This window comes from Anomalospiza imberbis, chromosome 13, assembly GCF_031753505.1.
Source record: "Anomalospiza imberbis isolate Cuckoo-Finch-1a 21T00152 chromosome 13, ASM3175350v1, whole genome shotgun sequence".
NCBI classification, from domain to species: Eukaryota; Metazoa; Chordata; class Aves; order Passeriformes; family Viduidae; genus Anomalospiza; species Anomalospiza imberbis.
Window position 1 is genome coordinate 1,051,478 of NC_089693.1, and position 25,449 is coordinate 1,076,926.

General features: G+C 53.2%; 1 protein-coding gene and 1 long non-coding RNA gene across 5 annotated transcripts; one reads left to right on the top strand and one right to left on the bottom strand.

Moving 5' to 3' along the window:
• Positions 1-172: 172 nt before the first annotated feature.
• CORO2B (coronin 2B) lies at positions 173-24,197 on the bottom strand. 3 transcript variants are annotated; one of them, XM_068203486.1, is made up of 15 exons: positions 24,003-24,197; positions 18,239-18,326; positions 15,820-15,873; positions 13,049-13,249; positions 6,914-7,030; positions 5,885-6,034; positions 4,937-5,101; positions 4,316-4,432; positions 3,866-3,970; positions 3,382-3,478; positions 2,918-3,030; positions 2,364-2,454; positions 2,139-2,278; positions 738-1,587; positions 173-653 (listed from the first exon to the last, which is right to left on the bottom strand). In XM_068203486.1, exons 3-14 carry the CDS (start codon positions 15,865-15,867, stop codon positions 1,456-1,458), a joined length of 1,476 nt encoding a protein of 491 aa, XP_068059587.1. In that variant the 5' UTR covers positions 15,868-15,873; positions 18,239-18,326; positions 24,003-24,197; the 3' UTR covers positions 173-653; positions 738-1,455. The 3 variants fall into 3 exon arrangements, with proteins under 3 accessions (XP_068059587.1, XP_068059589.1, XP_068059590.1); XM_068203488.1 differs by lacking the exons at positions 173-653; positions 15,820-15,873 and having other exon boundaries at positions 1,004-1,587; XM_068203489.1 differs by lacking the exons at positions 173-653; positions 15,820-15,873; positions 18,239-18,326 and having other exon boundaries at positions 1,004-1,587.
• LOC137481652 (uncharacterized) lies at positions 5,036-5,681 on the top strand. 2 transcript variants are annotated; one of them, XR_011003573.1, is made up of 3 exons: positions 5,036-5,141; positions 5,362-5,541; positions 5,582-5,681. It is a non-coding gene; the product is annotated as an uncharacterized lncRNA (long non-coding RNA). The 2 variants fall into 2 exon arrangements; XR_011003572.1 differs by having other exon boundaries at positions 5,056-5,141; positions 5,382-5,541.
• Positions 24,198-25,449: the final 1,252 nt, after the last annotated feature.

The following is a 25,449-nucleotide window of genomic DNA, read 5'->3' on the forward strand; positions in this document are numbered from 1 at the left end:
TTTCCTCCCTCTGGAATGAGTTGGATCCTGGAAATGTTGGGATGAGCTGGGAATGCTGGAATGAGGATCCATCTTTGGCCGTTCCCTGCTCCCTGGTCCAGAGGAGCACATCCAAGAACTTTTCCTTGGGATCCCCCAGCCCCTGGATGGAGAAAGAAAGGCAGGAACACGGTTCTGGTATCCTGAAAAGATTTTATTCCATCACTATCCCGTGGGAGCATAAATAATCGGGAATGACAGCACATGGAATGCAGCAGGGAATGTCGGGAACGCAGGACATGGACGGGACAGACCCGCACCGGGAACTTCAGCAGCTCAGATTGAGTGGGAATTGGGATCTCCAGGAAAAACCAACGGGGTTCGTTCCTTGTGCTCTGGGAAAATCCTGTCAATCCTGGGATTGTCCAACGTGCTGAGCCCGGCAAGCTCCAGGTGCATCTTTTGGGATCCATCCTCAGGATCCATTCCTTGGGATCCATCCCTGGGGCAGCACCCCCAGGAATATCCCAGGATCCCACCATGAGAAGGATCCCAAATTCCCACCATGAGAAGGCTCCCAGGCTCCACCACGAGAAGGATCCCAGTTCCCCACCATGGAATGATCCCAGATTCCCACCATGGAAAAGGATTCTGGGACAGATCCCAGGCTCCAGCTACAGGAAGAATCCCAGGATCCCAAGTTACTATCATGGGAAGGATCCTATCCTGTTCCCATGGGATGGATCCCAGAATCCCACCATGGGAATGATCCCAGTTTCCCACCACAGCAAGGATCCTGGGATCCTACTGTGGGAAGAGTCCTGGGCTCCCAACATAGGAAAGGATCATGGGAAGGATCCTGGGATACCACCGTGGGAATGATCCCAGTTTCCCACCACAGCAAGGATCCTGTCCTGCTCCCATGGGAATGATTCCAGTGTCCCAGCACAGGAAGGATCCCAGATTCCCAGAATGGGAAGGATTCTGTCCTAATCCCATGGGAATGATCCCAGTTTCCCAGCATAGGAAGGATCCTGGATTCCCAGAACGGGAAGGATCCTGTCCTGCTCCCATGGGAATGATTCCAGTGTCCCAGCACGGGAAGGATCCCGGATTCCCACACGGAAACCCCCTTTGACGATCAAGCCCTTCCCACTTCCCGCCCCTTTTCCAGTTCTGCTCCCGCTGTCCCATTTTTGCATAGGAAAAAAAATTAATAGCAAGGAAGCTTCGTGCTTTCCCGGGAATCCGCCCCGGGCTGGCTCATCCTGACGGACAGGACACAGCTCCGACTTACTGGGAGCCTCCAGGCTTTCCCAGGAATCAGGTTAGAGCGGGATTAGTTCCGGACAAGACGCACAGGACGTGATTCCAGGCTCTCAGCAGCCGCGGACTCCGGAATTGTGTTCTGGGTGAGTGGATACAAGGAATTCAGGAGTAGAAACAAAGGAATTTCTTTAGAAAACATCCCTGGAGTCAATTGTTCATGGGGCTGTTCCGGAAGTTCTTTAATTCCAGCTGCAGCTGCCGGATCCGAATGTCCTTCTGTGAGAGCTCGTCCTTCAGCCGCCGGATCTCGTCCTGCTGCCGGAAGAACATCCGGAGCAGCTGGAAAACAAGGATGGAGATGAAGGGATGGAGCTGGTGGGATCACATCAGCTCATCCCAGGATTTTGCCAGATCCATGCTGGGAATGGGCTGTAACTCAGCTGATTTTGGGGACAAGGGATGGATTTGAACTGAAGGATGGGAGATTTTGATGGGATTTTGGGAAGGAATTCCCAGCTGGGAGGGTGGACAGGGGCTGGAATGGAATTTTCAGAGAAGCTGTGGCTGCCCCTGGATCCCTGGAAGTGTCCAAGGCCAGGTTGGAGCAGCCTGGAACAGTGGAAGATGTCCACCATGGGAAAGGGTCATCGGATGGATCCTGGGATCTCACCATGGAAAAGGGTCATGGGATGGATCCCAGGATCCCACCCTGGGAAGAGTCCCAGGTTCTCACCATGGGAAAGGGTCATGGAATGGATCCTGGGATCCCATCCCTGGAGGGATCCCATGCTCCCACCTCCATTGGGATGGAGACCGGCAGCACGGTGCCTTTCCAGGTTCATCCCCCAGATCCCATTCCTGTTCCCATTCTCACTCCAGGGCTGCCCCACCTCGTTCTCCGTGCGGGGCGGGACGTTCTCCAGGAGGTCGATCCCGTTGACCACCACGCTTTTCTTCTCCCTCACCGGCGCCTTGAAGACGATCTTGGAATTCCTCTTGTATCCCTCCTTCAGCGACACCAGGATGGGATCTGCGGGAAAGCCGGTGGATCAGCGGGATGTGGTGGCCTTTTCCCACGTCCCGGATATTTTTGGGATACCCCCTGGTGGGTTTACCTCTGTTGACCCCACTGAGCCACTCGTCCGGAGTCAGGGCTGGCTCCGTCCCCGGAGTCATGGGATAAATGTCCTCCTGGTATGTCTCCGACTGGGAAAATGGGACAAGAAGAGCAATGGGAACTGGGAATCCGCTCCCTGGGAATTGAGGAATAATTCCCTGCCCCACAGAGGGGATAAACACCTGGATATTTGGGAAACTCTGGGCACAGGGAGGAAATTTGGGAAGTGCTGGCTGGAGCAGAGAACCTGGGATTGCATCCTCCACCCAGCCCTGGCCAGCAGCTAGATTTTCTTTCCAGAAATCCCCGATCCAAGAGATATTTTCCCAAAAACTCCCAAAATTCAAGTGAGACCAACCCCTTGGAGAAACATTCCCTAAAGACATTCCCATTAAATTGTGTTTGAAATTCCATGGGATGACTAAGGATGGAGAGGTCCAGGGATGGTGGGGACAGAGCCATGCATGGGATTGGCCAAAGTGGGGCATGTCCATGGATCCGGAGCCGCTGGAACATTCCGGATCCCGCTCATTCCCACATTCCAGGACTCACCCGCCTCGGGACGATCATGGAGATGGGCTCGATGAGCCCCTTGAGGGTGATGAGTTTGTAGAAACGGAAAACTTCACAGGCGGAGACGTCCAGGCCATGCTTCGGCATCACCCCTGCGGAGAGCACCAGGATCAGCCATCCGTGAAATTCCAGCTTGGAAAAGCCCAAACCGGAGAGCACTGGGATCAGCCATCCACACAATTCCCACCGTGGAAAAGCCCAAACCGGAGAGCACTGGGATCACCCATCCATGCAATTCCAGCATGGAAAATCCCAAACCCAATAAAAACCCAACCCAAACCCATTCCAATCTAAACCAAATCCAAACCCATTCCAAACCAATCCAATCCAAACCAAATCCAAACCCAACCCAACCCCTTTTCCTTGTGCCATTCCGTCCAGCACCTTCCCCATCCACCTTTTCCGTGCTCCAGGAAGTGGAGCAGTGGCACCTCCACCCTTACCCAGTCCTTTCTGCGGAGCCGGTGAGCGGAATTCCATGAGATAACTCAGGTAGGGTTTTTCCGAGCCGATCTCGTAGTATCGGATGTTGCCGTCGCCCTGGAGCAGCAGGGAACAGGGATGGGAATGGATTTGGAAATGAGAAGGTGGAAAAGAACGGGATTAGGAGCATTTAGAAGGCAGGAATGGATGGGATATTGGGAAGGAGTTGTTCCCTGGGAGAGTGGGGAGGGGCTGGGATGGAATTCCCAGAGAAACTGTGTCTGCCTCTGGATCCCTGGAATATCCTGGGTTGGACAGGACTTGGAGCAGCCTGGGATGATGGAATGTGTCCCATGGCAGGGACATCCACGGGACTGGTTGAGTTTGAAGCTCCCTTTCCACACAAACCATTCCAGGATCCAAATTCTAGCCCCACCCAATCCCTTAGGCAATGCTGGGGGATTTTCTGGGAATGCCACATCTGGATGCTCCGTGCATCCCTACCTTCCCAGCCAGGTACAGCATGTGGGTGTCGGCGTCATAGAACGGGAAGAGGAGCCCTGAGAGCCCATCGATCTCCTCCTCGATCAGGGGCATGGATAAATCTTCCTGGAAAACAGGAAAATCCCGGTGTTAGCCGTGTCCTGATGGCAGTGCAGAGCGGGATCCCAGTGGGCATGGAGAAGGAATTCCAGCAGGGATCTGGGCAGGGAGGGAGAGGGATCCTGGTGGGGTTGGAGTAGGAATTCCAGCAGGAACAGAGCAGGATCCTGGCAGGGATGGAGCAGGAATTCCAGCAGGGTTGGAGCAGGAATTCCAGCAGGAACAGAGCAGGATCCTGGCAGAGATGGAGCAGGAATTCCAGCAGGGTTGGAGCAGGAATTCCAGCAGGAACGGAGCAGGATCCTGGCAGGGATGAAGCAGGAATTCTGGCAGGGGGATCCTGGCACCCACCTGGTCCCAGAGGGCGATCTGCCGGGTGTTCCAGCGGGACACTCCCGTGGTCAGGAGCCGTTTGGTGCTTCCCAGGAAAACCACGCGGTTGACGCGGTGGTTCTTGCAGCTGGCTTCCTGCAAGACAGGAATGAACTCTGGAATTCTTGGATCCAGCTCTCATTCCAGGAAAGCCCTTTCCTTGCTCTCCTCTCCTCATCCCCAGGAAATTCCAGCTCTGTCCTTTGGCACCTGCCCCTGGGCAAGCCGAAATTCCCATTTTCCCGAGGATCAGGGAGAACCCACCATCCTCCTCCAAACCTCCTGCACCTTCCCCTTTATTCCCACCGTTTTCCACAAACCCTTAAGTAACAACGGAATCAAAGCCTCCAACTCTGGAACTTCCCCTGGAGCTTCTCCTTTATCCCCAACATTTTCCATAAATCCTTAATTAACAACGGAATCAAACTCCTCTTCTTGGGATGAGGCCAAGCCCTTCCCACCACCTCCATCCAGTCTGGCAACCGGATCCCACCACATGGAAAACATCCCGCTGGCAGCACCTACAGCACTTGGTGGATGTTTCCCGACATTCCATAGGATTCTTCCCTATAAAACCTCATTCCAAGCGCCCCGTCCCACCTGCAGGACCCTCCCGGAGCGCGGCTCCACCACACGCAGCTTCTTGTCCTTGCAGGTGGTGGCCAGGAGGCTGCCATCGGTGTTGAAGGACATGCAGAGGATCACGTCCGCGTGGCAGTCGATCATCTTCACCGGCTCGCCGATGTCCAGGTTCCAGATCAGCACCTGCGGGAAGAGCCTTTGGAGCAACCCGGGACGGTGGGAGGTCCTCCTGGTCTGTGGAAGCTGCTTCTGGTCTACAGGAGCTGTTCCTGGCTTTTTGGAAGCTGTTCCTGGTCTATGGGAGCTCTCCCTGATCTGTGGAAGTTGTTCCTGGTCTACGGAAGCTGTTCCTGGTCTGTGGAATGTCTCCCTGATCTATGGAATGTCTCCTGATCCATGGAATGTCTCCCCGGTCTATGGGAGCTCTCCCTGATCTGTAGAAGCTGTTCCTGGTCTATGGAAGCTGTTGCTGATCCATGGAATGTCTCCCTGATCCACGGAATGTCTCCCTGGCCTATGGAAGCTGTTCCTGGTCTCTGGAATGTCTCCCTGGTCTCTGGAATGTCTCCCTGGCCTATGGAAGCTCTCCCTGAGCTGTGGAAGCTGTTCTTGGTCCATGGAATGTCTCCCTGGTCTCTGGAATGTCTCCCTGGCCTATGGAAGCTCTCCCTGAGCTGTGGAAGCTGTTCCTGGTCCATGGAATGTCTCTCTGGTCATGGCAGCTGTTCCTGATCCATGGAGAGTCTCCCTGGTCCATGGACAGTCTCCCTGGTCCATGGAATGTCTCCCTGGCCTATGGAATCTCTCCCTGGCCTATGGAAAGCATGGAATGAGATGAGCTTTAAGCTCCTTCCAACCCAAACCATTCCAGCGTTCCACGATCTCACTCTGGCCACCCACGGGTGACTCCCAGAGGTGCCAAAATCCGGGAAAGCCCTTTGGAACGGCACTCCCAGGAAGCCTGACCTTGTAGTCGTAGCCGGCGCTGAAGAGGATGTTGTTGGTGGTTGGGTGCCACTCCACGAGCCCGACCCGGCGGCTGTGTCCGTACAGCTCCAGCACCGCCTCCGTCATGTTCCGCTTCAATCCACCCTCTGGAATCTCCCAGATCCGCACCTGGAATGGGGTTTGGAGCATCCCAACTCCCGCCCTTGAATTCCTGTCTTGTCTAGGAATTCCAGGATGAGCCCTGCAGCTGATTGCCCTCAAGGATAAACAACAAATCCTTGGGATCTCTTGGGAAAAGCCCAGCCAGGGTAGATCCACACCTGGAATGGGGTTTGGAGCATCCCAACTCCTGGCCTTGAAAGCTCCTTCCCCAAAAAAAAAAAACTTTTGGGAATTCAGGATCAGCTCTGCTACTGTTTGTCTCTCAAGGATAAATAAGGAATCCTTGGGATCCCTTGGGGAAAATCCAGCCAGGGTAGATGGCGTTATCCAGGCAGGGCATTGGAATCCTCATCCTGAATTCCCAGATTGCCAGCCCTTCCTTGTCCCGAGACCCCCAAACCTGGCCCTACAAACTCCACATTTCGGGATCCTTTGGGAGAAAAACTCCCAGATTTTCCAGGTTAGCTGCTCTAAAAACCACCAGGAGTTTTCCCAGGATTTAGCTCCTCTTTTCCATTGTCTCCATGGAGATTTCCAACCTGAACCTTCCCTGGGACCTCCCCCAGCTGCCCCCTCCTGTCAGGGACTTGTGGAGAGCCCGGAATTCCCTCTGGATCACATTTTTCTCCAGGCTGAGCATTCCCAGCTCCCTCAGCTGCTCCTCATGGGAATTACCCTCTGGATTCTCTGGATTTATGTCTGGAAAAAAAAAGAATGGGAGGGAATTCTGGCCCAGGAGCCAGGCTGGGCACAATTTGGGATTGGCTTTGATTTACTGTCCCTCAGCATTCCCAAAACAAATGCCATGGAAATATTGAAATAGGCAACCAATGGGATGGGGAGGATGGATGGATCTGGGAATTGCATCCTGGAATTCTGTCTCACCGAGGTGTCCTCGGAGCAGGAGGCGATGATGTTCTCAATGAAGGGGTTCCACTTGATGTCCAGCACGTTTCCCTGGTGACCACAAACTTTGGGATAGTTCGGCTCGATCCGGCCAGTCTGGAGTGGAAAAGCAAGGAAAACATCGGGAAAAACATCAAATTTTGGGAGAAATTGGTGTTTCCAGGGATGGGAAATTGTTGGAGAAGGTAGATTCCAGCTCTGTTTGGGATGGACCAAGCCAGGGATTGGGTTTATCCAATATACCCAGTATTCCCAGCTGATCCATGGATGGGAAGGGGTTTCTCCAGACTCCATGGAGCAGGGGAAGGACAGCCAGGAGCACAGTGGGAATTCACGGAATCATGGAATATTGGGGTTGGAAAAGCACTCCAAGGTCGTGGAGTCCAGCCATTCCCAGCACTGATCCATGTCCCCAAGGGCTGATCCACAGGGATTTTCAATCCCTCTGGGAATGGGGACAGGGCTGGAAAACCCTTTCTGTGAGGGAATTTTCCCAAAATCCAAACCTCTCCTTTCATGATCCAAATCCTTGGGTGAAAGGACTGGAAGAGATTCCAGAGGCTCCAAAACCATTGGATCCCACGTGAATCCCAGAATCTCAGAACAGTTTGGGTGGGAAGATCTTCCAGGAGATACATTCCCAATCCCTGCCATGGCCCAGGATCCTTTCCCTATCCCAGGTTGCTCCAAGCTCATCCAACCCAGCCTGGAGTTGGAGCATTTGGAATATCCCTCCCAAATTTTGGATTTCCTTCCCAAACTTTGGAATCACCTTTTTCTGAGGTTCTCCTAAACCCCAGATTCTGGGATCACACAACTCCTGCTAATCCTCAATCCGTGACCCCACAGGATGGCAATCTTTCCATGCGGAATTTTCAAAGCTTTTACGGAGCCTCCTGGGAAGATTCCCATGGGGATGGGAACCTTTTCCATTCCCAAGGAAGCTCCGTGTTCGGATGCCACCCCGGTGTCCTTCCCTGCTCCGTGCTGGCTCCATGCCGGAGCGGCGCTCGGAGCGTGCAAAATAACTGGGTCAGCTCGGCACAGCCGCTGAATATTTCATGGATTTTCCTTCCCGACTTTTCCCATGCCGAGGTCCCGGCTCCGTTTATTGGAAACAAAGGAATGTGCTGGGAATTCTGCCCTCAGCAGCTCCAGGCAGTCGGATCAGGGCCAAGAATGGCTCCAGGCTCCAGAGCTGTTGTTCCCAAGGTTTCTTGGGATTCATTTCCTCCCTCGAGCTGCAGGGAGGAATTTGGGAAGGAAAATTCCCAAAGATGAGACAGAGAAGGAAAAAGAAACATGGGAATGTCCATGATTCCTTAGTTCTGCCTCCCAGTGAATTCCTGGGATGCAATTCCCAGTTTCATCCTTGTTGAAGGAAATATTCCAGCCCCCATCACTTATCCAAAGGCTCGGCTTATCCCACTTTTCCCAAATTTCTGATTTGCATTGCCGGGACTTTGTTCATACCCTGGCCACAGCAGAAATTCCTACAGAAACCACAGAATTCCAGGTGGATGGAATTTTTAACAGCACAAATTCAAATTCCACCACTTTTATTTTGAGGAATCACCTGAATGAATTCCTTTTTCCAGAAGATTTGATGGATTTTCCCAAAATTTATCAGGATTTTAAGAAGACAACACCGAGTTTGGTTATTTGGGATCGTTTCTTCCCAAGAAATCCAGAATTTTGATTCAAATTGATTGTGCACAGTGGGAAAAGGACAAGGAATGTGCCATTCCCAGGGTACCTGGAAAAGGCAAAGGAAAAATAAAGGCAATAAAAGGGAAAAATCCCTAAAAAATCCAGGATTCTGGCTGCCTTTATCCCGTTTTTCAGCAGGACCTTGCTGACAGCCAGAGTTAATCCAAGGTGAATCCTAATCCCTGGATCCCTGATCCCCGGCTGAGGGAAGCTCGGTGACCCAGATTCCAGCCCCGCAGGGACAGCCCGGAGCTCTCCTGGCTCCAGCAGCTCCGAGGTTTTCCACAGAACAGGTTGGAAGGAGGAAATCTTCCGGCAGCTCCCGCCCCTCCCTTTGCTGAAGCACTTGGAAAAGGGAAAATCCTTTGGGTTATGTTGGGAAGAGGGAAAATTATGTGGAAAATTTGTGAATTTTGGGGACTGGGGGGTGGAGAGGGAATTCTTTCCCTGGGAATGGCTGGAATAGCAGCAGGCAGAGGGATGGAAACCCTCTGGATTCCAGAATCAGGGAATGGGATTGTGGAATCTCACGAGGATCTGTGTAGAGAATCCTGGGGATTCCAGTGGACTCAGAGCCATCCCTGGGATGGGAGGGATGGAATTTCCCTCCCTGATGGAAATCCAGGATGAATTTTCCATCGGATCCATCAGCACCAAATCCAAGGGATGGGAAAGATCCTCTATTCCCAGCCTTGGAGCAGCACAGCTCCGCCCTGACCACGGCTGAATTCCACTTTTCTGGAAATCCATCCAGCAGGAAATCTTGGATAAATTATTTCAACATCAGAAAATTTCCAAACCTGATTTTCCCTTGGAAAACGCAAACCAGGAGCTCTTCTGAACCCTCCCATTCCCTGGAAAGCTCCACAAATGTGGAAAAATCCCTTCCTTCCACTCCATCCTTCAATCCCACATGGAAAATCTCAGGGATGGATGCAGTATCCATCCAGCAGCACCTCCAGATCCCATTCCTGGATGGAAAATCCCATTCCCGGATGGAAAATCCCAAGGAAACATGGAAGGGAACTCAGGGAGGTTTGGGAATTCCATGCCCTGTCCTATCCCACATCCAGGCCTACCCTATCCCAAATCCTGCCCTATCCTATCCCAAACCCAGCTTTTTCCCCATCCCAAATCCAGCCATTCCCACAATCCCAGCAGTGACGGGAGCAGGAGTTTGGATTTCAGCTTCCTCCGGATAAACAGAGGCTGCCCCTTCCTGCTGCCGCTCCCATCGGGAAAGAACATTGGCTGCCTCTGGAAAACAACTCCTTGCTCTCGGCGGGAACAAAAATCCCTCTGTTTCCATGGAAGTGATTCCCTGCAAAGGGATCCGTGGTGATCCCAACAAAACCCTTATCCCAAATCCCTCTCCAGCTTCCCCAGATCTCCTTTAGGCCCTGCAAGGGGCTCTGGGGATTTTCTGGATCCTTCCCTTCTCCCAGAGAACGTTTCCAGCCTGGCTCCAGGAAAATGGGATGAGCTCCAGGAGGATGGGATGTGACGACAATGAGCTGCTTCCCGATGGAATTGCAGCATCCGAGGATTTTGTTCCCTGACTCAAAAGAAAGGAATATTTTCCAAGGGCTCTCCATGACCAAATCCTTAAGGCCAGTTTGGAGAAGGCTTGGAGCATCCTGGGATAATGGTAATTGCCCCTGTCCCATCCCAAATCCAGCCTCCCTCCTATCCCAAATCCAGCCTCTCTCTCCTATCCCAAATCCATCCTTTTTCCTATCCCAAATCCAGCCTTTTCCCCATCCCAAATCCAGACCTGTGCTGCCCATGGAATGGGATAGGCTTTAAGGTCCTTTCTAACCCAAACCATTCCAGGATTCCAGGATTCTCCCATTCCTATGGAGCCAATCCTGCTCTTCCTGATCCTTCGCCCACTCCCTTGGGATATTTTTATCCTGGTGCTGGGGACAGGCTCATTCCCAATCCCAAGGCTCTGGAATTTGGGAGGAAGGAGGAGCAAAACTCCCTCTTACCAACCCACACATCCCTTGGATCACTCCATGAAAACCCCAGGATGTGGATTTGGGATGAGCAGATGGCCCAGCCCAGATTCCAGGAGCTTTGCTGAGGGCAAAATCCAGGGAAAAGATCCAAAAATACAGCAGCAAATCCACGGAGCAGCTCCGCGGTATCCGGGTTACCTTCATTAGCTTCTAATTATGGATCACAATTAATTAGGGAGCTGCTGATTTCCAAGGAAAATGAGTTTCTCCTTAATGAGCTAATCAGGCTCCGGATAAAAAAAAAATTGGGAATTTATTAACTCTTCCAGCATCCAGGGCCACTCCAGGTGGGATTGACCAGCTGGATATCCCAGGACTTCACAGGATCCCTTTGAAATGCCATCCCTGATTTTATTCCCCCCGGGATTTTGCCAGGAAAGAAGTGGGATTTGCTGGGAATGTGGGTTGTTCCTCAGGATTTGGGATCGAGGGGGTGTGGATGGTGATTCCAGCTGGGATCCATGAGGAAGGAGCCGGGATGAGGCCAGAGCTGGAGCGCTCCGGGTGCTCAGACAAAGCTCCCATGTTTTTTTCTGGGAATATTAATGAGGCTCAAGCTGTGCTCTGCAATTAAATCCTGATTAGAATTCCTTCCATCTGGAGCTGCCTCCGGAATGAACGAGGAATTCAGGAGAGGTGGGAATGTTGCACAGGGAAGGGGGCAAAGGAATGATGGGATGGGGGAAAAAAAACAGGGAGAGCTCCCCCTTCTCCCAGCTTCCCTTCCCAGCTGGAATTTGGGATCTGGGAATTTGGCAATGCAGCTCTTCCATGGCAAAATTCCTCCTGGGAATGAGGCTGGAAGAATCCCAAAGCTGCTGGTTTCTGGGGATGGAATGTGGATTCCCGCTCAGAATGCAGGAATATCCCAGGGGAGTACCCGAATTTTGGGAGCAATCCAAGAATCCCAGGATTCAGGAATGGGTCAGGCGGGAAGGGATTTTATCCCATTCCAACATCCCAGGTTGCTCCAACCTGGCCTTGAACATTCCCGGGATAGGGAAGCAACAACTTCCCTGGGAATTATGCCAGGGCCTCCCTCCCTGGAAAATTTCTTTTTATCTAATTTTAACGGATTCTCTTCCCATCAAAACACTCCTCTTTCCCTATCCAAGGTAAATTCCAGGCTCAAGGTCGTCACTGCCGCTTTTCCCGGGAGCCGCGGATCCCACAGGATCGGCTGGAGCAGCCGTTGGATTGATGGGAAATTCAACTTCAGACAGGCAGATCCCAGGGGAATTCCTGGGAAAAGGAGGGAGAACCTTGGATGGAGAAGGAAAAGGGAGGAGGAGAAAGATCCCAGCTGGATCATAGATGAGAGGGATAAATCCTGCTTTTCCCATGGAAAGGAGCTGTTCCAGTGCCCAAGCGCCCTCTGGATGAGGAATTTTTCCCAAAAATCCAACCTTAAATCCCTGGCATGCGTCCAGCCATTCCCTGGAAAACCCAAAGAAAGGGAAGGAGCAGTGGGATGAGATTGCAAGGAGCTGATTCCTTGGAATCCCAGGATCCGAGTGGCACCTGGCACTGGGATGGGATAGGCTGGAGACATTCCCAGTGTCCAAAATGCCGGAAAATCTCCTGGAGAGATTCCAAAAATGCTTTGACGGGATGTTTGAATTCCTCCTTAAAAATCCCAAATTTACCAATTCCACATGAAACCCCAGGAAAAGCAGCAGGGATTTGGATATTTTGGGATGGCTCCAACTGGGAATCCCATTCCCAGGAGCCACGAGAAAACCCCACAAAAAGCAGCAGGAATTTGGACACGTTGGGAATCCCATCTGGAATCTCACCTGCTCCAGGGGAATGATGAGGAAACCCCAGGAAAATGAGATTTGGGCACTTTGGGATGGCTCCATGTAGGAATTCCCATTGGGCATCTCACCTGCTCCAACAGGATGACGAGGAAACCCCAGGAAAAGGAGATGACATTTTTTTGGGAATTCCCATAGGGAATCTCACCTGCTCCAGGGGAACAATGAGGAAACCCCAGGAAAAGGAGATTTGGATGATTTTCTGGGAATTCCTGTTGGGAATCTCGCCTGCTCCAGCTGGATGATGAGGAAACCCAAGGAAAAGCAGTAGGAATTGGGACACTTTGGGAATCCCCATCTGGAATCTCACCTGCTCCAGTAGGATGATGAGGAAAACCCAGGCAAAGGAAATGATTTGGACACTTTTTTGGGAATTCCTGTCAGGAATCTCACCTGGTCCAGCGGGATGATGAGGAAACCCCAGGAAAAGGAGATCTGGACATTTTTGGGATGTCTCCATGTGGGAATTCCCATTGGGAATCTCACCTGCTCCAGGGGAATTACGAGGAAACCCCAGGAAAAGGAGATCTGGACACCTTTTTGGGAATTCCCGTCGGGAATCTCACCTGCTCCAGCGGGATGACCAGGAAGGAGCCGCCGCCGGCGCTCTCGGTGACGATGGCGAGGAAGCGCGCGTTGACGGCGCAGAAATGGTTGTCGTGGACGTTCTTGGTGATGGGAATTCCGTCGAAGCAGTGCTCCCGGCTCGCCGCCTTCCCGTAAACATTCCGGAACTTGGAGCTGCGGTACTGCGGCCGCCATGACATCTGCGGAGGAATGCAGGGATCGGCATTCCTGGGAAAAACCCCCACCTTCCTGGTTGTTCTCGCGTTTTTACCATGGACATGGAAGCGTTCGGATGGGCCCATTCCGGCATGAGCATTCCCGAAAAATTGAAAGCATCCCCTGGAGCAAGGAATAGTTCCTAACACGCTCAAAAAGAAAGCTCAGTGTTCCCAAAACAACCATTCCCAAAGAACCATTCCTGGTTGCTCTCCTGTTTTTACCATGGACACAGAAGCATTGGGATGGGGCCATTCCAACACGAACATTCCCAAAAGATTGAAAGCATTCTTCCAGTGCTGGAATAGCTCCCAAGGGCATTAAAAGAAGGCTCAGCATTCCCAAAGAAAAAACATTCCCAAAAAAAACATTCCTGATTGCTTTCCTGTTTTTACCTGGTGAGACATGGAAGCACTGGGATGGGCCCATTCCAACACGAACATTCCCAAAAAACCTGCGGCACTGCCCCGGTGCTGGAAGGGCTCCCAAATGCTGGGAAAGCCGCAGAATTCCAGCTGCTCCCCTTTGGAGTGGGAATGCTCATCCAGGACACGCCTGGGTGCACACGACAAAGGAATTCCGGCTTGGAATGTGATGGCTTGGAAATGGATGGCGGGAGAGAAGGAATTGGGGCAGAAGGGGAACAGAGGGAGTGCTGGGAATATTCCGTGTTTTCCACAGATTTTCCTGCATGGAGCAGCCCAGGATCCAGCAGGGATCCCAAGGAACCACGAGCTGATCCTGGAAGCTCCAGATGGATCCGAAGGATCCATCAGTTGATCCTGGTGGAAAAGGACTCAGGAGTTAATTCCCAGCTCTGCCATCATTCCCTGGGAATAGCAATGCCTGGAAAACTGGGAAAAGAACCCAGGAGCAATCCCCTAGCCGTGCTTGGACATTTTCCCACGTTCCTGGCAGTTCCGGCCTTTCCCGGAGCAGCAGCGGGAGCAGCTCTTGTCTCCGTGTGTTTGGCTTTTCAAAGGATCCTTTCATCCCTCGGGAGTCTTGGAAACAGCAGGAGCGAGAGAAAAATCGGGAAAGGAGCTCTGGCCACAACAACAGGCAGAGCCCCGGCCCTAATCCCGAAAAACCTGGATATCCTAAAAATAGCTCCTGGTAATCCGCCCCGAGCATCCGACCTCACGGAGAAATTAGTTCCTGCCTTCACCTGGAATTTTCGGGAGGAAAAATTCCTCCCTCACAGCCTTTTTTTCCTTGGAATTATGCCCATCCAGCAGCTTTTGTGTTGTCACCATGGCACTTTCCATGTCCTGAGCATTTTAAATGGGAATAAAGGGATCTTCCCTCATTCTTCCAATGAATTTGGTTGAGTAGCAGGGGAAAAGAGAGGAATTTGTTTGGAAAAATCATCAGGAAAAGAAATCAAACGTGAAAAACTCCGAGATTTTCAGGAAGGGGATTCAGGAGATGGAGCCTTTCCCAAATCCCATTATTCCTGGTTTTCCTGCCTCCCTCCTGGCACAGAGGTTGTGACAAAAATTCTCTGTCTGGGATTTTCTGGATAAAATCAAGGCTGAGTTTTGTAGGAATTTGGGGATTTTGTAGAAATCCCAAATCCAAGCCGATCCCAGCCCTGGGCGTGGGGTTTTTTTTCCCTCCCTCCCTCCAGATCCAGGGCATCCCTGGAAGTTTTTTTCCATGGGAAAGGTCAGGAATGCTGGAGTTTGACATTTCCAGCATCAATGGCTCATTAAGGCTGGGCACAAAAAGGAGCTGCTTTTCCAGAGGAAAATCAAGGATCTGGAATCGCCGGGAAGGAGCTGGAGCTGCCCAATCCCACCCCACGGACATCCCGTAGTTCCCTTGTGTGGAAAATGGGGGAAAAAAGTTAAAATTTGGGATTTTTAGGGAAAAATCCCTTTTGGACTCACTGCTGTGCCACATTCCTGGGGGGATTCCCAGGATAGAGCTCTGATCCCAAATTTCCAGTGGATTCCACATGGAATCTGCACCTGGGAGCATCAGGACCGAGGGATTTGGGAGCCTCAGGGATTGAATCCCAAAGGATTTGGTCACTTTGGGAATGGATTTGGGGTGATCCCAGATCCTGCCCAGCTGGAACCAGGGGATATTCTGGGATTGATATCCTAGAATTTTTTGGGATTGAAATCCAGGCTGGAAAACCTCAAAACACGCCGGGAGAGCCCCTCCAAAGGCACGTCCCCATCCCAGTCCAGGAATTTTCCCACTGGGAGGGGAAAAATCAGGAGCAGGAGCTGGCTGGAATTCCAAATCCAGCCCAGCCATGGGGCTGGAATTCCCGATCCAACCTCACCATGGGTTTGGAATTCCCAATCCAGCCCAGCCCTGGGTTTGGAATTCCTGATCCAACCTTGCTGCAGGATTGACGCTCCAACCCAAGAGGGAAACCCCAAAGAAATGCGGGATTTGGGGTGGGAATGCCATGAATCCCCTTCGTTCCGAGGGATTTCTGGAGCGGAGCCAGCCCCTGGGGGGCTCTGGGCTGGCTCAGGATGAGTTTTCCATGGATTTTGTCGCAGCCGGGTGGGAATTCCCGGCTCGGGACACTCACCAGGCCGCGCTTGCTCCCCAGCACCTCAGACTTGTGCAGGTCCCTCATGGAGCTCTGTGCAGAGAGGGAAAGGAAAAAATTCCATTCATTTCCCAGGAATTCCAGGGAAAACACCCCAACCCTTCCTGCTGCTCCGGAGGGCTGGGATCCGACCTCCAGCAGGGAATTTTTGGTGGTTCCAATCCCATTTCCTCCTCCCGCTTTTGGAGAATTCCACATAACTGCCAAAGTCCTTCTAGAGGATGAAGGAATTCCATAAAAATCATAGATTTATGGCTCAAAAAGTGGGATTATGGGATTTGGGAAGGAATGCTTCCCTAAGAAAGTGGGGAGGGGTCAGGATGGAATTCCCAGAGAAGCCCTGGCTGCTCCTGGATCCTTGGAATGTTCAAGGTGAGGTTGGATGGGGCTTGGAGCAGCCTGAGATAGCGACAGAATCCATGGAAAGTGGGAGGTGGGACAATTCTGGCTGGGAATCTCCCAGATGAGGTTTTTCCAGCCCGGGATTTCCCTGGACTTCGACTTTTCAAGGATTTCGACTTCCTAGAAATCCTGGGAATGGCCTCTGCTCTTCCCAAGCGCTGGGAAAAAGCTCCAAGTGAGGCCGGACAGAGCTGAGCTATTCCCAGGAATCCTCATCCCTCCTGGATCCTGGAGCTGCTTCCCAAGTTTCCATGGATCTCATGGAATTCTCAGAAAGGTCCAAAAACCATCCCTGGCACCCTCAGGGAGCCAAGTTTGGATTATTTTCCCTCTGGGAAAACTTCTGGAGGAGGAAAACCAAACTTTCCCAGGCCCCACGTGCCGAGAACAATCCCAAAATTCCTATTCCGGCGAAAATTCCGGAAGCAAGCCCAGTTGTCCTCCCACTCTGTTTTCTGAGTCCTTCCCACCTCAGGAAGCTCCGGATGGAGAACAAAACATTCCCAGCCCCCGGAGCTGCCCTGGGGCACCTCCCCCGGGAAATTTCCCTCCTCCAGCTCCTTGGAATTCCATTTCCTTGAGGGGAAAAAATATTCCAGGCTTTTTCCCGACTTTTTGGGAAGTCGGAGACAGGGAAAAGATGCTTTTCCCGTTGGAATGAGAGTGATCCAGGGATTCATCCATGAGAATTATTTCACATCCCATCACAAATCCTTGGATCCAACAGGATTTTCCAGCTGGGATCCAGCAGTTTGGATTTATCCCAAAAAAAAAAGCCTCTGGTGGGAAAATCCCATCAATCCAACCTTTCCCAAAATCAGCTTTTTAATGGGAAAAAAGGGGAAGAAGCCACTTTAAAGTGGGAATTAAAGGGATGGAATTGTCAGAGAAAAGGCATCCCGTGGGGAAAAATTCCTTAGGGAGATGCTGGGAGGGAGAGGATCAAAAAACTGTGGGAAAAAAATCCACCGGGAGCAGAAACATTGGGATAGCCTGGAAAAAATCCCTTTCCAAGCCCCAGTTTGCACGGGACAGGGAAATTTATTTATCCTGGAAAATTTCTTTTTCCTGGCATTTTTCCAAAGCAGGGAACAGCGCTCCGGGAAGCAGTTCCAACAGCTCTCCCTTTCCATGTAAAGAATTCCAAGTATTCCCGGGAATGAGCACCCTGGGGTGGCTCCAAACCCAAAATCCCGAAAGGATTTTTTGGGAAGTTTCTCCCAGACTTTTCCAGCAGAAATCAAGGAAAAACAACAGCCAAATCCACCAATAAAAGAGGAAGGGAAACAAGCAGGATCCAGTTAATATTCCAGGCTGCATATTCCCGTTTCCCAGGAAGCGCCGGAGGAGGCTGAAGGTCACGGGATGGCACCGACCGCCCTTCCCAAGCCTCGGGAATCCTGGACAAGCCTTTCCTTGTGCTCCGGCTCCTGGCATGAGCGGAACCCTCCGGAGAAAGGCAAGGGAGCCTTGTTTTCCTTTTTTCCTTGTTCCCCTTGTTTTCCTCATTATTCCGGGAGCAGTGGCCGCGATGTCCCTCCCCTGCCCCAGGGTGTGCCTCAAATCCCACTTTTCCCCAGGTTTTCTTTGGTATTTTTGGGGAATCAGGGTTCCCCGCTCTTCACCCAAGATTCCCTTTTCCAGAGGCTGGGATGATCCCACTGGGAGCTGGGATCCCTCTGGATGAGCCTGCATGGAATTCTGATCCTGGGCCAATTTTTCCATCCACTTTGGATCATTTCCTTAATTAATTTCCTTCTTCCTTGTTCCCACAAAGACTGAACATTCCATGGATTTGATCCACAGAGATTTTCTGGGATAACAGAGTTATCCTAAGTTCTGTGAGGAAATCCATGGAAGCTGCCACAATCCTATGGATAAAAAACCATGGAACCAAATTCCCAGCTTCCAGTGGAGAAATTTGGGATGGGATGGGAGATTCCCACCGAATCCCGGGAATGATCCCATCCCTCTCCGGGTCCCTGGGGATCCTCACCTGCCCTGCTCGGCTCCGGGCTGGTCAGGCACCTCCGGATCGCCCGGGATGGACGCGGAGTTCAGGGAATCAGGGCTGCTCCGGGAGCCTGGAAAAGAAGGAAACTCTTTGGATCCCAAGTTCCAACTGGGATCGATCCCGAACCATGGTGCCGCCAAGACTGGGGAACAGGGATAACAATCTGGAGGATTTTGGGATTAATTCCAGCCCCCCGGTGGCATTCCAAGGGTTGGGATCCACAGGGATCCAGATCCGGCATTGCCAGTGGGTCAGGCTTTGCCAAGCAGCATCCCTGGAAATCATGGAATCCTGGAATTCTGGAATGGACCTTAAACCCCATCCCATTCCATGGGCAGGGACATTTCCCCTATCCCACATAGCTCCAAGCCCCATCCAGGCTTTCCTTGGACGTTCCCGGAATGCAGCTCAGCCTTTCAGGTCATTCCCATTCCCAAATCAAACGATCCCTGCTCCTGGCACCGCCCCATCCCAAACATCCCAGCAGCTTCCCAGGATGCACAACAGGGAATTTTGCTCGAGCTTGGCTCTTCCCAAGCTTTTGGCACAGAAGGATATTTCCATCATTTTCCCATCATTTTTCCATCATTATTTTGCATAATTTGTTGGGATTTGCACAGCAGGAGTTGCTTGGAGGAACCACCACTGCCAGAGGGGAAAATTCCCAGTCGGGATTCCATCAGGATGGGGCTGAGCTCCGTGGAATTCTGTTTCCATGAGGGGAAAAAATATTCCATGATTTTTCCTAACTTGAAGGGGTTTTAGGGAAGTCAGAGAAAGGGAAAAGTCACTTTTCCCATTGGAATGAGCGGGACCAAGCCGGGGGCTCATCCATGAGAGTTCTGGATCCATAGGGAGGGCAGACACAGCTCCCAGCCTGATCCTGAATTTCCTTGGATTTTAGATGAGGTTGGAAAAGATGAGGTTGGAAAAGCTTCGGATACAGGGATGTGGCTGCCTCCATTCCCGGCACTCCCACATTTCCCATCAAACCGGATCTCCCACAGCCAGACCCCAATCTGGGCTCAGGTCCCAATTCATTTATCCCAATTTATCCTGATTCATCCCAATTTTTCCGCTCTCCAACAACACCTTGACCGCTCCAGCCTTTCCCTGGCACAGCCTTTCACCTCCCAGAGCTTTTCCCAGCCCCATTCCAGACGGAGATCCGTGGCTGGAGCCTTTGCCAGCAGCTTTGCCACGAACAAAGGAGCGCGGGATTTCTGGGAGCGGCCTTGGCACGGCGCCGGGAGCGCCGGTATCCGTGGATTTGGGGGGGACCGGAGCAGCTGCCTCCCTCCATCCGGAGATGTTTTTTCCCCCCAGCTGCCAGATTTAGGGAATGACTCGGGAGATAGGAATCCGGGATGAATGGAACTATTCATGGTTTGATAAAATTCCATGGAAAAGAGCGGGAAGGGGGTTGGGAATGAGCCTGCTCGGCCGGGTGTGAGTTACGGATCCTGGCGATCCTGCCAGGCCCCGCTAACGACCCCAATTAATTCCTTTGAATCCCAATTAATTGCACGGAATCCCAATTAAAACTCATTAAACAGCCGAGGGCTGGAGTTGCCTTGGATAAGGGGAATTTGTCTTGGAACAGGGATTTTCCTTTTCCAGATTCCAATGGCTCCTTATCCCTGTTCCGAACCCCCAGCGGTCCCAAAGACTGGTGATCCCAGCTGGGCTTTTCCCAGATTTTATGGAGAATTTGGGAATGAGGGAAAAGGGGGAAAGGAAAGGAAAGGAAAGGAAAGGAAAGGAAAGGAAAGGAAAGGAAAGGAAAGGAAAGGAAAGGAAAGGAAAGGAAAGGAAAGGAAAGGAAAGGAAAGGAAAGGAAAGGAAAGGAAAGGAAAGGAAAGGAAAGGAAAGGAAAGGAAAGGAAAGGAAAGGAAAGGAAAGGAAAGGAAAGGAAAGGAAAGGAAAGGAAAGGAAAGGAAAGGAATAATGAGGCATATTTTAAGGAATAATTTTAGGAATAAAATTATTCCTTAAAATATAGGAATAATCCCATATTTTAAGGAATAATGAGGAAATGTCCCACTTCCCACATTCCATGGATTCTCTGTCACTATCCCAGGATGCTCCAAGCCCTGGCCTTGGACACTTTCAGGGATCCAGGGGCAGCCACAGCTGCTCTGGGAATTCCAGCCCAGCCCCTCCCAGCCTGGAATTCCTTCCCAGTATCCCATCCATCCCTGCCCTCTGGCAGTGGGATCCATTCCCTGTGTCCTGTCCCTCCATCCCTTATCCCAAATCCCTCTCCAGCTCTCCTGGAGCCCCTTTGGAATATCTGGAACTCTGAAGGACAGGCTGCTCCATCAAATCCTTTTTCAGCAACCCCCCAGAGAAGCCTTCATCCCGTATTCCCAGGAAACCAATCCGTGTTCTCCAAATCCCAATTCCCTGCTAACACAGCCCAGCCGTTCCATTGAGCTCCCCGCGGATTGATCCGGTATCAGCTTTTCCATGGATCAGCATTTGCTCCAGCCACGACATCTGCCCTTCCAAGGCGGCAGAGGACACCGAGAATTCCCACTGGGAATATCCCAGCGTTCCAACCTCACAGCCATGGATTACTTCCGTAGGGCAGCTTTTATTTGATCCCGACCGGAAATAGTTGGAATTTCCTCTCTGGAATCTGGGTTTGGCTCCATTTCCTTTGGATGTTCCCATTCCTTTGGATGTTCCCACTCCTTCGGATCCTGGCTCCATGATTTTGCCATGGGATCATCCCAGACCATCCTCCTTTCAACAGTGTTTTTCAGGAAAAATTCCAATCATCTCAAATTCCTCTTCCCAAAATGACCATGCCCCCCAGATCCCAGTAATTTGTTCATTTGGGATTTGGGAGCAGCCTCTGGAATGGGTGGGAGTTGGGAGCTCCTGATCCAAGGTTAAATTCTCCGGCCCCTCCCTGACCACAGAATTCCCACCTGGATATTCCCACTTGGATATTCCCACCTGGACATTCCCAAGGATTCCCATTTTCATGGCAAAGGAATCTCTTTCCTGCCATTTCCGTTCCCATCCTGATTCACATCCCTTCTCCCTCAAATCCTGCTTCCCTCAGCTCCCTGGGAGAGTTATCCAGGCTGAGGGATAACAATTCCCAGAATTTGGGATGCTTTTCCCTTTCCAAGGCACGGAGACCAAACCAGACTCCACAGCACTGAAGAATTATCCCGGATTCCTCCGGATCTTCTGGAAGCTGGGGAAAAAAGCTGGCGTGGCCATTCCATGGTATCCATGCCACAGTTCCAGGGGATTTGGGCAGCTCCCGGAGCGAGGCGTGGGCTCTCCCAGCATTCCCATGGATGCAGCTCCATCCTATTTTTAATTCTCTGGTCCCAAACTCCCCCAGGAGCTGCAGCTCCGGCTGCTCCTTCCCGTGTGAAGGGAGGGGGTGGTCGGGACAGGGATGGATCCAGGAAATATTCCAGCCCCCTCCAAGCCTTTTCCCAGCCCTCCAAATCCCAGGAAAAGCTCTTGGTGTCTTCGCCTGGCTTTAGGGCCCTGCTCCCGATTTTCAGCTGGATTTTCCTCCCAGGACGAATTGCTTGGGAATATTTACAAACTTTGGAAAAGCTTATCCAAGGTTTCTAGCTCTGCTGGGAAGCGGCCCCGGCGTGGGAGGAGTTGCTGCAGGAGAATCCCAAATTCCTGTCCTGGATAAGGCCGGCAGCTGGGGCAGGATGCGGATCCAGGAATTCCCTGGGGCTCCCCCTTTTCCTGCCTTTCTGTGGGAACAATTCCCATCCCCAGATCCCACCGTTCCCTGCAGCTTTGGATCACCGGAGCTTTTCCTGGATCCACACTGACTCCGGAGAGCCAAATCCATCCCGGAAAAGCCTCTCACAGCTCCTTGTCCCACTTCCCTTTTCCCTCTCCACAACCAGGGAATGTCCAGGGACTGACATTCCCCGGATCCGTGTCCCAGTTTTGCCTGGAAAAGCCCTGGAATCGATGCTGGGCCAGGTCAGGAAGCTGCTCCTGGAATTTCTTAGGATTTCATTGATCCATGTTGCAGGAGATAAAATCCATAGGGAAAGCTTGGATCAAACAGAGGGAATTTTGGGACAGAAGATGGAAAACTTTTCCATTTTCTCATCCATTCCCTGAAAATCAACAGAAAATTCCCCATCCTGCTGCAGGTGCTTTCCCTTGGGCCTTTTTCTGGGATAAATCAGTTCCCATTCCAAAAAAAAACCCCTGGGAATTAGCGCTTCAAATTCCCAGCCTGGCTTCCAACTGCACTCCTGGATATCTGGGAATGTGGGGTTCTTTGATCCCAGTTGTGGATTTATATCCCAAATTCTGGCCTGCTTGTCAATCCCTCTCCAGAACTGCTGGGAACACACTTTTCCAGAGATTCTGACATGGATTGGAAATGGCACCTGGGAATTCCCACCCCCAAAGGCAGCACTGGTGACATCACACAAGTTTTTTCCTAAGGAAAAAAAAATGGGAAAGAGGGATTCTCCCTGTTCTCACTGGGGTTATTTGGACATTCCCAAATTCCAGTCCAGGATTTGGAGAGGGATCAGCTCCAATCCCTCTGCCTCCCATTCCCAGTGCACCAACCCAGTGTCATTCCCAATATTCCAGCCTTTCCCAGTCTGTGTCACAGCCCAGGGCTTTTATGTGATCATCAATCCCATTCCCAGAGGCCACTGAAGTCATTCCAGACCCTTCCCGCTCCATGACCTTTCCCAAGGCTGATTCCCTGGAACGTCTGGTGAGCTCCCAAAGTCATGGCTGTGCCACACCCTCGGGCTGGGACAGGCTTGGAGCTCCCTGATCCCAAATCCCAGGGATCCCCCAGTCTGGAATTGGCTCAGGCTTGGAGCTCCCTGATCCCAAATCCCAGGGATCCTCTGGAATTGGCCCCTTTGCTCCCTGATCCTAAATCCAGCAGGATCCAGGGGCTCGGGACCGCTCCAGGGGCACAACCTCGGCCACGGGATGGGAGAGCAGGATCAGGGATGGGAGAGCAGGATCAGCTCCCAAGGATCAGGGAGGGGAAGAGACGGGACCAACCCCCAGGGAGCAAAACCTTCCCCGCAGGAATCCGGGAGCTGCTCCAGGATGGATTTGGGGCCCCCCGGCCCCTCCCCCCGAGCTCCCGGAGCCATTCCCGAGGTTTTCCACGCCCTTCCAGACACCTGTAGAGGTCCGGGAAGCAGCGGCCTAAGGAGGGGACCCGGGGGATGCGCGACCCCCGGGACGGCTGGACCGCGGGCGGGGGGGATGCGCGGTTTGGGGGATGCTCGGTTAAGGGGGGATGCCCGGTTTGGGGGGGATGTCCGGTTTGGGGGGGATGTCCGGTTTGGGGGGGATGCCCGGTTAAGGGGGGGATGCGCGGTTTGGGGGATGCGCAGTTTAGGGGGTGCTCGGTCCGGGGGATGCGCGGTCCGGGGGATGCGCGGTCCGGGGGCGGATGCTCGGTCCGGGGGATGCTCGGTCCGGGGGCGATGCCCGGTTTGGGGTCCCAGCCCCGCTCGGAGCGGCTCCGGGGCTGTCCCGCCCGCCTGGGGTGCTCGCCCCGCACCGCCGCCCCCTCCAAGGGTTAAAACTGCAGCAGAGCTGCGGGGCCGGAGCGGCCGCGGCCGCGGGAGGGGCTCGGCCGCGATCGAAGCGCGGGGAGCGGCGGGGGCTCGGCGGGAGGCTCGGCCGGGCGGGGGAGGCTGCGGCGGCCGGGCCCGGCACCTTGCGGGCACCGCGGCGGCGGAGGGCAGCTCCTTACCTCGGCTCGGGCATGCGGCTGGCGCGGCCGGCGGAGCGAGGAACGCCGGAGGAGACGGAGACGGAGCCGGAGGAGGAGGAGGAGAAGCGAGGAGGAGGAGGAGGAGGAGGAGGAGGAGGAGGAGGAGGGTGGGGTGTGCCCGCTGCCGAGCGCTGCCCGCGGCTCGGCCGGTGCTCGGCGCGGCGGGGCCGTGATGTCAGCCCCGCACCGCCCCCGGGGGGAGCGGCCCGGCCCGGCCCGCGGGGGGGCCCGGCCCGGCCCCGGAGCCGCCTTAACCCTTCGGGAGCCCCGGTTCGGGTCCGGCCCCGGAGCCGCCTTAACCCTTCGGGAGCCCCGGTTCGGGTCCGGCCCCGGTTCCGACTGAGCCCTTCGGGAGCCCCGGTTCGGGTCCGGCCCCGCAGCCGATTTAACCCTTTAGGAGCCCCGGTGTCGCTCCGCGGGCACAGCTTTAACCCTTCCACAGCCCCGGTGCCACCTCCGCGGGGCCGCTTTAACCCTTTGCGAGCCGCGGTTCGGGTCTGGCCCCGGTTCCGATTGAACCCTTCGTGAGCCCCGGTGCCGATTTAACCCTTTGAGAGCCCCGGTTCCGATTTAATCCTTCGGGAGCCGCGGTTCGGGTCCGGCCCCGGTGCCGATTTAACCCTTTGAGAGCCCCGGTGCCACCTCCGCGGGGCCGCGTTAACCCTTTGAGAGCCCCGGTTCGGGTCCGGCACCGGTTCCGAGTTAACCCTTTAGGAACTCCGGTGTCGCTCCGCGGGCACTGCTTTAACCCTTTGGGAGCCGCGGTTCGGGTCCGGTTCAGTTTAACCCTTTGGGAGCCGCGGTTCGGGTCCGGCTCAGTTTAACCCTTTGCGAGCCGCGCGGCCGCCCCGATGCCACCAGAGCGGCCATTCTGGGAGGGGTCGCGACAAACGCGCGGTGTCGCCGAGGATTCCCCGCTGTCGCGACATGGCCCGGCTCCCTCCCATCCCGACAGCGCCAGGAAATCCTGGAATGCTGAGCTGCGAAGGAGCTGAAAGCCCAGCCCATCCCAGGCCTGGCCTCGGCCTGGGATCCAGGGGGATGGACATTCCATGGAAATTAAAGAACCCATGGATATGTCGATATTCCAGGATATTCCAGGCTGCTGCAGCATCCAGAAGGATCCATCTGCATGGAAAAGGAGAAATTTTTTACCCCGTTTTCATTATTGACAGTGACACCAGCAGGGCGGGCAGCTCTGTTTTCCAGGCCCAGTTGGAAGTGGCACTCGGAATAATTTAGGACATCGTTGTGTCCAAATAACCCCAAAATCCAGGCCCCAAAAGGAAAAAGTCCTGGAGAATTTTTTTCCCCAATTCCTGCTCTCTCCACCAAGGAAATCCCGCTCCCGATGGCATCGATTCCAAAGAAATTCAAGGGAATTTGGGGGGATTCTAATATGGAATAAAGGAATTGAGGAGCATCC